This window comes from Rattus norvegicus, chromosome 19, assembly GCF_021556685.1.
Source record: "Rattus norvegicus strain SHRSP/BbbUtx chromosome 19, alternate assembly SHRSP_T2T, whole genome shotgun sequence".
NCBI classification, from domain to species: Eukaryota; Metazoa; Chordata; class Mammalia; order Rodentia; family Muridae; genus Rattus; species Rattus norvegicus.
Window position 1 is genome coordinate 36,700,437 of NC_141552.1, and position 11,580 is coordinate 36,712,016.

Consider the following 11,580-nt stretch of genomic DNA (forward strand, 5'->3'; position numbering starts at 1 on the left):
TGAAGTCATTTAGTTTTTCATTTTCTGCTTCCATTTTCAAGGCATGTAGAGTAGAACTATATGAGATCCTAAAGCCTTCTATTATGGTGCTACCCATTCATTCCTCTCTCCTTGAGGACTTCTCAGGTGACTTAAGAAAACCTGATTTCTTTTCAGGTTGTTCCCAGCTGGTGTGATCTCTCTGTCCATGGCCTTGCCAAAAGCTGCAGAGCCAATGTGTTATTTTACAATCCAAAATTCCAGACATTTTACCAATGAAGTCTCAGGAGTCAGATATGGAAGTCAAGTCCCAACTGTCCTTCCTAATTCACTGACCTCCCAGAAGAAGAGCATTGTGGTTCCCTCTGCACACTTTCTAAAAATCTTTCAACCCAAAGACTTTCCATTGCCCTAGTTATCTTCATTTCCTTTCACATCTTTCCTTGATCATCTCTGAATGTAAGTGCAGATTTTAGCTTTGCAATAAAGGTGTGTGGTAGGTTAGCATTAAGGAAACAAAGTCCATGTTTACAGTAAACAAAGAACTCTTGTGTTAAATGTCTGTGCCATGGCGATGCTATACCACACAATAGTTTTTCAGTAAATAATACATTCATAGAGATCACAGTGTGATCAAATATTTTGTAACAGAACTTAATAGTTTTCTCTCTATTATATAAATCAAGTTCTTTGACAAGGATTCTGGTTGATTTCTGTCAGGTCTGAGTGCATCATCATGGGAATCCCAAGGAACATCAAACCTGGGCTTTTGAAACTGTTACATATGGCCAACTCGGAACCAAGACCACCCAGGAGAATACTGATACTTGATACACAAAGTCATCTCCCTATTTTCATATAGTTCACGGCAAGAGGTCACTATTCCTGACCATGTCTCAGTATCCAACATGCTAATAAACAGAAGAGTTGGGGTCAAGGAGGTCACCCACAAAACACAAAACATCCATCTCAGATAAACATGCCTGGTTTTTTTGAAGCCAAAACATTCATGAATTTCAGGGCACAATTAAAAGTTCAAACCTAAGGATAACAGATATAGAAGAGAATTAAGATTTCCAGTTCATAGGTCCAGTAAATATCTTCAACAAATCATAGCAGAAAACTTCCATAAGGTAAGGAAGAAAATGCCATAACTATACAAGAAGCCTACAGAACGCTAAATGAATTGTACCAGAAAAAATTCCTCCATTCACATAATAATTAAAACACTGAATGCACAGATCAAAGAAAGAACTTTAAAAAGGGTAAGGTATAAATAACCAGTAGTAAATACCTTCAGACCTATGTGAATTAGACAAGACTTCCAAACAGACTACAAAAGCCAGAAAAATTTGGGCAGATGTAATGCATACCGAGGATCCTATACCCAGCATAATTCTCAATCACCATAAATGGAGAAACCAAGATATTTCACGACAAAATCAAATTTAAACAATATTTTTCTTTAAGAGAGCACAACAGAGGATAATAGGAGGAAAACTCCAAGACAATGGGCTAATCTATACCCAAGAAAAACCAAGAAATTAATTTACTCTCAATAATTTCAGAAAAGAGAAGCACACAAACATAATTTCACATATAACCAGAAAAAGAAGAGAAAGCAGCAACCATTGGTCTTTAATATCTATCCAGACCCTCTGTCATCAATCCCCCAGCTCCTAGTGACCAAATTTCCAGCCAAAGTGTATACAAGGGTGGGTCTATGATTCTAGGTAACTGTGTAGAAGAGGATTGACTTGTCTGGCATCAGTGGGGTGGTAGGCCCTTGGCTCTGGTGAGGTCTGTTGCCCACCAAGGGAGATCCTAGAGGTGTGAGGTGGGAATGGATATGTGTCAGTGGGGGGGCACTGTCATATAGGCAAAGTGAGCAGTAATGGGATGTAAGGTTTGATAAGGGGAGACAGAAAGGGGGGAGAACATTTGAAATATACATAAATAAAATAACAAATTAGTTTAAAAAAGCCAAAAATAAAATAAAAAGTAAAAGGTAAAATAAAATTTAAGCTAAAGCAAAGCAAAAGAAATCCCTGTGGTGGATTGGCTTAATTCTGCTTGTATTTAATGCTAATTTGTAGATCTCAAGACTGGTTAACCCTGAAAAACTGACCCTGCTACCAGTTAACTGTGATTATAAAGAAGCCAACAGCCAACAGCCAACAGCTGCACAGCAGAGAGATGGGGGAGGTGAGTTTCTGAGGGCTTTGCTAGAGAGGATCATGAGGAGGGAAGAAGCAAGAAGAAGCTGGCAGAGAATAAAGGAAGAACGTGTGTGATGGAGAGGAGAGAGTGAAGAGTTAAATTTCATAACGTTAGTCTCAAACAAAGTGCAGACATGCCTGAGAGAATTTGAGATAGGGCTCACCAGCCCGACTATCAGCTCCCAAGGACACTGGCCATCTGGAGCTACCCCCTCCCCTTCCTTCACTCCCTGAGGATGGGTCATCCCCCTGCTGCAGTGAGATGAGTTGCCCTGCCCAGATTGCTGAGATGCTAGATTACACGTATGCTTTGTTGATGTAACTCCGTGCCAAAAGTAACTGTGCACCCTTTGTATTAGCCAATTATGTGTATCCACACGAAACCCCTGGTTTTCCCTATAAAGCTCCTGCCTAGAGAGCCTCGGGGTTTGACTCAATCTCCTGTGTGGGATACGTGTCAGCCTGAGATCTCGTAAATAAAACTGCCTCTTGCTGATTACATCAAGACCGGCTACTCGTGTTTCCTGGGGGTACCCCAACCCGTGACTGGAGCGAGAGTCTCCCCAAGTTTGGGGGTCTTTCAAGAGGAAGAGGACAGCAGCCATGGTTAAGCAATAGTGATAAAAACTGCATGGTATTGGTACAGAGACAGACAGATAGACCAATGGAATAGAATTGAAGACCCAGAAATGAACCCACACACCTATGGTCACTTGATTTTTCACAAAGGAGCCAAAACTATCCCATGGAAAAAAGATAGCATTTTCACCAAATAGTGCTGATTCAACTGGAGGTCAGGATGTAGAAGAATGCAGATCGATCCATGCTTATCACCCTGTACAAAGCTTAAGTCCAAGTGGATCAAGGACATCCACATCAAACCAGACACACTCAAACTAATAGAAGAAAAACTAGGGAAGCATCTGGAACACATGGGCACTGGAAAAAATTTCCTGAACAAAACACCAATGGCTTATGCTCTAAGATCAAGAATAGACAAATGGGATCTCATAAAACTGCAAAGCTTCTGTAAGGCAAAAGACACTGTGGTTAGGACAAAACAGCAACCAACAGATTGGGAAAAGATCTTTACCAATCCTACAACAGAGAGAGGGCTTATATCCAAAATATACAAAGAACTCAAGAAGTTAGACCGCAGGGAGACAAATAACCCTATTAAAAATGGGGTTCAGAGCTAAACAAAGAATTCACAGCTGAGGAATGCTGAATGGCTCAGAAACAGCTAAAGAAATGTTCAACATCTTCAGTCATAAGGGAAATGCAAATCAAAACAACACTGAGATTTCACCTAAAACCAGTGAGAATGGCTAAGATCAAAAACTCAGGGGGTGGGGACTTAGCTCAGTGGTAGAGAGCTTGCCTAGAGAGCCCAAGGCCCTGGGTTCTGTCCTCAGCTCCGAGAAAAAAAAAAAGAAAGGGAAAAACTCAGGTGACAGCAAATGCTATCAAGGATTTGGAGAAAGTGAGACACTCCTCCATTGTTGGTGGGATTGCAGAGTGGTACAACCATTCTGGAAATTAGTCTGGAGTTTCCTCAGAAAATTGTACATTGCAGTACCTGAGGACCCAGCTATACCTCTCTTGGGCATATACCCAAAAGATGCCCCAACATATAACAAAGGCACATGCTCCACTTGTTCATAGCAGCCTTGTTTATAATAGCCAGAAGCTGGAAAGAACCCAGATGCCCTTCAACAGAGGAATGGATACAGAAAATGTGGTACATCTACACAATGGAATATTACTCAGCTATCAAAAACAACGACTTTATGAAATTCGTAGGCAAATGGTTGGAACTGGAAATTATCATCCTGAGTGAGGTAATCCAATCACAGAAAAACACACATGGTATGCACTCATTGATAAGTGGCTATTAGTCCGAATGCTTGAATTGCCCGAGACGCACAGAACACATGAAACTCAAGACGGATGATCAAAATGCGAATGCTTCACTCTTTCTCTAAAAGGGGAACAAGAATGCCATTGGCAGGGAATAGGGAGGCAAAGTTTAGAAAAGAGGCAGAAGGAACACCCATTCAGAGCCTGCCCCACATGTGGTCCATACATATACAGCCACCAAACTAGATAAGATGGATGAAGCAAAGAAGTGCAGGCTGACAGGAACCTGATGTAGATCTCTCCTGAGAGACACACCCAGAATACAGCAAATGCATAGGCGAATGCCAGCAGCAAACCACTGATCTGAGAACAAGACCCCCATTGAAGGAATCAGAGAAAGGACTGAAAGAGCTTGAAGGGACTCAAGACCCCATATGAAGAACAATGCCAACCAGCCACAGCTTACAGGGACTAAGCCACTACCCAAAGCCTATACATGGACTGACCCTGGGCTCCAACCTTATAGGTAGCAATGAATGGCCCAGTAAGAGCACCAGTGGAAGGGGAAGCCCTTGGTCCTGCCAAGACTGAACCCCCAGTGAACATGATTTTTGGGGGGAGGGTGTTGGCCAGGAAACCGAGAAGGGGAATAACAATAGAAATGTGAAAGAAATACTCAAGTTACTAAGGAAAAAAAAAGAAATACCCAATTCAATTAAGATGGGAAAAATAAAGCTAAAAAAATTTCAAGGTATTATATGGCACTGTTAGCATTAACAGAACAAAGAACATAGTCTTGGGAAGGATAATAAATTATGAGTAGGATTAGAAAACCCCAAGCCTCTTCCAGGTCCCAAGAGGGAAAAAAAATACCACCAAATACAGCATTAATGTGATAGGTTGGTTAAATCTAGTTACTAGATTCTATTGTGATGCCTATGACTCTTTTTGTGTCATGGTCAGCTTATAATGACTACAGGACCTAAGCTTGAGAGTAAACAATGCCTCTCCCTTGCTTCTCTAGCTGCTGAGCATTGAAAAGCCCTAATGAGACAGCATCTGTTTGCAGACATACAGGATTATTCTTCAGCATTTTATCTCTCGGAGTCACCTCCACTCTCAGTAAGTCAGTATAATTCCATAAATTGCAAATGAGTCACGTGGAAAAAATACTTTCTCAATATAATCACAGATTTGCCATGGAAAAGGGGCAACATGAACTGTCCCACCTAAGTTCTGGGCTTGTACAGACCTGCTCTGCAAAAGAAACATGTGTTCACAGCTGCAGTCTGCATTCTCTGGATGCTCTTGAGGGCCTCCATAAACTACATAGATTAAGATAATCATCTTGCTTTCTATCAAAAGATTTCATTATGCCAAGTTGGCCTGTAGAAGGAGGCTAGTCTCTTCTGTATTTTATTAGATGTGCATAATCTATATAATCATCATTGATAGTAAGTGAAAGATCTGTTTGGAATTGAAACTGAGTGATGCTGGAGGATGATCCTGAATGCACAATGAGCAGTAGAGGCACAAGAGCCCAGTATGGATGCCTAGCAGCCTACCACATTGAACAGGCACCGCTCAACCACATGTACATACACATTTCCTGAGATCTCTCTCCTTAATGGGAGGTGATCGTGTCCACCTAGTACAGCACATGCCTTGGAAGGACAAAAACTAACTACAGGAGCTGTGGTGATGACTCACAGGGTAGAGCATGTACTGCTCTCTCAGAAGAACCACATGGTCCCTAACAATCATCTACAATGGGGAATGTTATTCCCTCTTTTGGATCATGAGGGAAATGCACTCAGGAGTGGCCCAGATATACATTTGAAAAAAGATCCATTGACTTAAATGATAAAAATAAATATAATCAGCAACAATAAAAAACACAGCATATGAATGATCAAGTAAAACAGCTCCTATAAAAACCTATTTCCCAAAATGACGTTGACGGTCATTATCTCTGTGGTTTAATACTGATGCTGTATTGTAAGAAAAACTGAGGCACATGCTTCTCGATTAGGATTACTTCTCTATTCCTTTGTGAAAGTTGTCATTCTTCCTGCAGCTCTACAGGCATGAGTGTGTGTTACTCAATATCTGGTGCACACAGTCACTAAGGAATGTGTGTTGTAGACTGATATAGACTAGGATGAGCAGAATACATGACAGCATGGATACTGTATGGCAGTGATTACATCATAAAGTGTGTGTCCATAAAAAGTCACATTATCAACACAAAAGATACTGTCACTCCGTGTACCCCTTGGTGGCTTTGAACTCACAATTTACCCATGCTCCCTGGACCATGCAAAGATCCATATCTAGCTGTCAGTTCTAAGTCTACAGAAGGGGAAGGACCCTTGAATAACGAAGATGATCTTTAGAGTCAAGAGTTACAAATCAATTTTTATTCATAAGGAGTACAATTTACAAAAAACAGGCATAAAATGAACAACTAAAATGGTATCAAAAATGAAAAACAGTAACAAGAATATATAGCTATGAAACAACAAAAAGAAAACTTCAATGAAAACCATAACCAAAAATATTTCTTAATAGCATTTTCTAAATCAACATTTAGAAACAGAGTTGTAGTGCTGTTTCTCCTCTAGGACACGAGATGTCAAAGCAGTCCCCTCAGTTGTCTCTCAAATGGTGTTGTCAGTATGAGAAAAGAGAAGGACCTCAAGGAGACAGGCTGGCATACGGATACATAAATTTAGGATTTCTAAACATTGAGGAAATTAACTGAGAAGAAGAATATTCACCCAAAGAATGTCTTTGACTGTTGAGGATTGTCGTCACAGGGAACTCCTGAGAATGAAACTCATTCTTCAGGGGGCCGTCTTCCTGGGATATGTGCTAATCCATCTCTCCTGCAGTTTCTGAGACCTGGGAGAAGAAGGCAGCTATTAAGACACTGATTTGATGGGGACACGCATACCAGCTGTCAAGTTGCTGCCTTCTGTCCCCTCAGCTGCATTGGACAGACAGCACTGATCTTTTCACTGAAATCATTGCTGATATCTCTGCAGGCTGGGGAACATCACCAGCAACCCTCACAGTAATGTGGGATACCAAGCTGCTCCTCAGACTTCTACCAGTGCAAACCAAGATCGGGGAAATGGGAAGAGTCCTACTTGGGTTGCAGGAAGAAAGGAGAAGGCCACATGATACCCAGATCAAAGCTAATGACCAGGACTCATTTGCCATTTGCACTTGGTTCTTATCCCTGCAAGGTGCTTCCAACCATCACATGACCCCTGTTTGACCTTTGTCACAGGACCAAGAAATTGTTCCAAACTCCTCATAGCATCCAATCTATCACAGGGAGATGCACTAATGTGATATGTTATTCCTCTGTCACTATTTCTGCACTGCAGTTTCAAAAAGAGCAGAAAAGTGTACTTGCCCATAATTCAGTTTCTGAAGAGTGGTTAACATCCCAGAATACTTGTGCATAGACAGAGCAATGAATAACTCTATCACATGAGGTGGGTGACTGATTGGGTGTCTGGAGATTAGAAAGATGATGGGGGAAAGCAAAGATGTATCCAATAGGCAAATGGTATCAGACATTGTTAATCTGACTCAGCTGCTTGTTCCTACCAAATTTTGCTGGGTCTGGAGGTTGCTGGTCTTCTCCCGTTCTTCTTCATCATTCGGGTTCAACTCAAACAAATATCGCTGTACCTCCTTGCACTCCTGCTTCAATGTGACCAACTTCTTCTTCATACATGCCTGATCCATCAGGAGCCGGCTATGCAGGTTGCTGGAAACACACTCTGCATAGTAAGATCCTGAAGCCTCTTCCTCCCATTCCAACTGCCAAATCCCACAAACTCCACAAGGACCCAGATACCCATAAAGACTTCATAGAATACATCTCCATACATGTAAGGCTGCCGCACAAACAGCAAACGGCCTATTCAGGGAAGAATAAATTGTTTCTGTGACCCAAGCACCAATAAGAGTCCATGTCTTTCCAAAAGAACAAGGGATCTACAAATATCCATGAAAGCCCAATTCATGGGGGCAACATCAATTAGTAGGTGACAAACAACACAAGAGGACAGTAAAACCAAGGGAAGGTCATGCTGACCATGTGGTCCACACATTGAGCTTTGTTAAACCTGCTATGACCCCAGAGGCCCAGGTCGGCCTAATAGCACTCTGATGCCTGAATCAGTGTAGTTCTATCCAGAGCCTTCTAAAGATGCATAGACACTGTGGTGATGAGTCATAGTCTCTTATGGAACTGAAACTGAGTCCAAAAGACCCACGGCACAGTGATATTTAAACAGCAGAAGAGATGGACTCAGAGCTGCAGGCTCTCCAGTCCAGAACAAAGAGAGGCAGAGATGGCCATTCCACAAGTGATGGGCCCTTCTGACCAGTACTTACCGATAGAAGTGGATCTCCTTCTTGAGCTCCTGAAATTTCTCACGATGTTCAATGTTATTTATGTCTAAGTTGTGCAGTAATGACATGACTTCTTTCTCCTTTATCTTCAATTTTTCATAAAATGGATTTGGCCTGAAGTAGGGGCTGGCCCCAGGAAGATAGAACCCAATGAACATCGAGGTTTAGGATTATATGAACTCAGCCTGGGTCCTGTATTACCCCAGCCCTGGAAGGACACTTTGTCAATTCTACATATTGGGATCTTCTTCAGCTTCAGAAACTTGGAGTTGTGTGCCCAGGACAACATAAGCTAAGTACCCAGATAAAGGGTTCCCTGGATCACATTTTTCAATCAGGAGGGCTGGATCTGCATTCAAACCAGTTATGATATCAAGGGCCTAGGCCACAGCTCTTACGCCAACACACACACACACACACACACACACACACACACACACACACAAACACAGACACACACACACACACAGACACACACACACACAAACACACACACACACACACACACACACACAAACACACACCCAGAAACCTCTGATTTTATTTTTCATGTTTTGACAACTGGAATGCTACAAGCTGATTAACTAATATTCTAGAGGCAGACAGTACACATAATTCTGGAGATGACATCAGATATTGCCACAAACTTATAATCTGCCCAAGGCATACGAATGTAAAGACAAATGTGACCACATAGGCAAAGAACTGTGCTGTTGAAAGTGGGGCTTCCAAAATAAAGCACTCACATCTCCATGAAAATATAATACAGGTAAATCCTGAGGCCAAAAATCAGGCCCCTAAATTCCAAGTGTGGAGGGACATATAAACATATAAAAGTTGTGCATATGCATGCAGACCTGTGCACACACAGACACACAAACTGGGACACACCCACAAGAAAAGAAAATTAAACAGACTCAGAGAATGAGAAAGAGAGACAAATATGGAAAGAGCACAATGAGAATCAGTAGAAATGCATGCACCATTACTGTGTCAGAGTGTAAGGCACAGAGACAGGAAGGAACAGGCCAGAGCCTCAGGCCTTCTACTTAAGCATTGATATGAACAATGTGGGACCTGTCACCTCAGGCTGCTGCCAGGAGATGATAGCATTCAGTCACCTTCCTAGCAAGTACAAACACTCTCCACAAACTCACAGCACCTAGAACCTTGCAAAGCTACCACCTGTCAAGGGCTTTCCAATTGTACACAGGGAACTCATGCTCCAGTGACTTTATCCATGAATTCTTCACTCAGATCACAAGTTCAGATTTTCAACACGAGGAGTCAGAGAGTCCATTTCCAAACTCACTCCTACCAAAGATCAGGTTCTGAATCTCCTCTCTATGGGAGACGAGGTTTAGAACAAGGTCTTTTGGGAGGCACAGCATTCTAGACCCCACCACCTTCAGAGGATAAGATGAGAATGAGATTACACAGCAGTGAGTGACACAAGAGCATTTGGAGCAAGGCATACCTCTTGTTCATGGATCCACCTGTCACATAAAGGAGGCGATCTGTCAGCTCATTTCTCTCCTTGGTAGTTAGCTCCAGTTCTCTATTCAGCCTCTCCTCTTCCTCATTGGCCTGCACCTTGTTTAGGACAGTTTCAGGGGATGACGTTTGTCTGCAGGTCTCTGTAGGTAGAAGAACACAAGTGAACCTGCATGGGGAGAATGCATAGAGCATACACAGACCACAGTGAGGCCCAAACAGGAGAACAAGCCTGGAAGCCAGTGTAGCTGCAAGGAGTTTGGTCTATGTGTAAGAGGCCTCCTAAGGGGATCACAGTTCCCCCACTACTATATAGAGACCAAGAGATGTAAGCAGCCAGGTGTTCCCTATGCCCGCCAACACAGGCTTACAAGTACCAGAGAGATGCCTTCTCCAGAATTATTCACAGCTATGTGGGCTATAACCTGGTTTCAGGACCCTCACCCCTGTGGTTTCAGAAGTCAGATCATCAATTCAGCATCCACAAAGACTTGAATGATCAGGGATACTCAGATATCCTACACTGTTACTCTAGTCCAATAACTTTGGATTAAAAAGTCATGCAGGGGGAGGAAATGGTCAACAGACTTATCAATTCCCCCTACTGAAATGACAAATGCCCCAGAAGTGCCAATAGGTTACAGGCTCTTTCTTGGTCTACCTGCTCCAAATAGTTTAGCTACTGTAGAAAAATATCTGCCACGCAGAACCTCTAATATACGAAGGTAAGGTTGGCCCTGTCAGCCAGAGGTAGTCAGAGGAGTTCTAAGAATATAAGGTCATGGCCAGGAGCGCAATTCTCTCCCTGTTACTACTGTCAGATAGACACTAAATTTAAAGAAGCAATGAAAGTGAAGTACATTGATGCCCTGTTTAATTCAGAAAAGTTATACCCTCCATGACTCCTGATGGTGTTATTATATCAATTTAACACACTGAATGCACTGTAAAAGTAAAGGTTAGAAGGTCCCAGAATAATAGCATAGGCATTGCTTATCCTCCATGTGGTTATGGAGAAACTAATGATGTGAACACCTTGACTTTAAGAGATTGTGATAATCATGGAACTCAATATCTTTGGAGATGTTCCAGTGGTTGTGGTCCATTGCTATAAATGTCAGTGAAGGCCCCCACACACACCCCTGACCGGAAGCTCAACATACACTGCCCAGAACTTACTCCACATTCCACATGACCACGTCCTGTGTCCATCATTACCTTTAGGTTTTGTTTGCTTCACTCTAGACTCTTCTCAGCCAACATCAACTCTCCCAAAGCGCCTGCGAAGACGGGCAAACATGCCTGTGGATATATCCTTTGGACACTAAGAGAAGAAGTAGGGAGTTGGTTGTCACAACAACACTGGTGACATCACAGGGATTCCAAGGACTCTCTAGGAGACAATAGAATGTCCAAGAAGGGATGGCTGATGTCATGGATAACAGACTTTGCCTCCCTGCTAATGTTCTCCCTGTACTGAGCAACAGCTGATGCACCCTTTTCAAGAGACTTCGGTGTGGCATAACCACTAAGCAACACATGCTTCCAAAGCCAAATTTGGCTCTAGACTTGATTGGAAAAACCTAAGTCATTG

General features: G+C 42.3%; 1 protein-coding gene across 2 annotated transcripts; it reads right to left on the reverse strand.

The window, feature by feature from the left end:
* Nucleotides 1-6,459: 6,459 nt before the first annotated feature.
* Nucleotides 6,460-11,335, reverse strand: LOC134483625 (disks large homolog 5-like). Of its 2 annotated transcripts, none has more exons than XM_087596635.1 (5): nt 11,205-11,335; nt 9,970-10,129; nt 8,475-8,618; nt 7,680-7,842; nt 6,460-6,962 (listed from the first exon to the last, which is right to left on the reverse strand). In XM_087596635.1, the coding sequence occupies exons 2-5, from the start codon at nt 9,978-9,980 to the stop codon at nt 6,933-6,935; spliced, it is 348 nt and encodes a 115-aa protein (XP_087452761.1). In that variant the 5' UTR covers nt 9,981-10,129; nt 11,205-11,335; the 3' UTR covers nt 6,460-6,932. The 2 variants fall into 2 exon arrangements, with proteins under 2 accessions (XP_087452761.1, XP_087452760.1); XM_087596634.1 differs by having other exon boundaries at nt 11,166-11,331.
* Nucleotides 11,336-11,580: the final 245 nt, after the last annotated feature.

Bases quoted from the DNA above. Each gene is read 5' to 3' on its own strand.
- LOC134483625 (XM_087596634.1), bottom strand. The intron at 8,619-9,969 runs GTATGCCTTGCT...TCCTGGGGCCAG, and splicing joins GGTGGATCCATGAACAAGAG to CCCCTACTTCAGGCCAAATC. The intron at 6,963-7,679 runs GTAGGAACAAGC...TTCTTCTCCCAG, and splicing joins TCCAGACCCAGCAAAATTTG to GTCTCAGAAACTGCAGGAGA.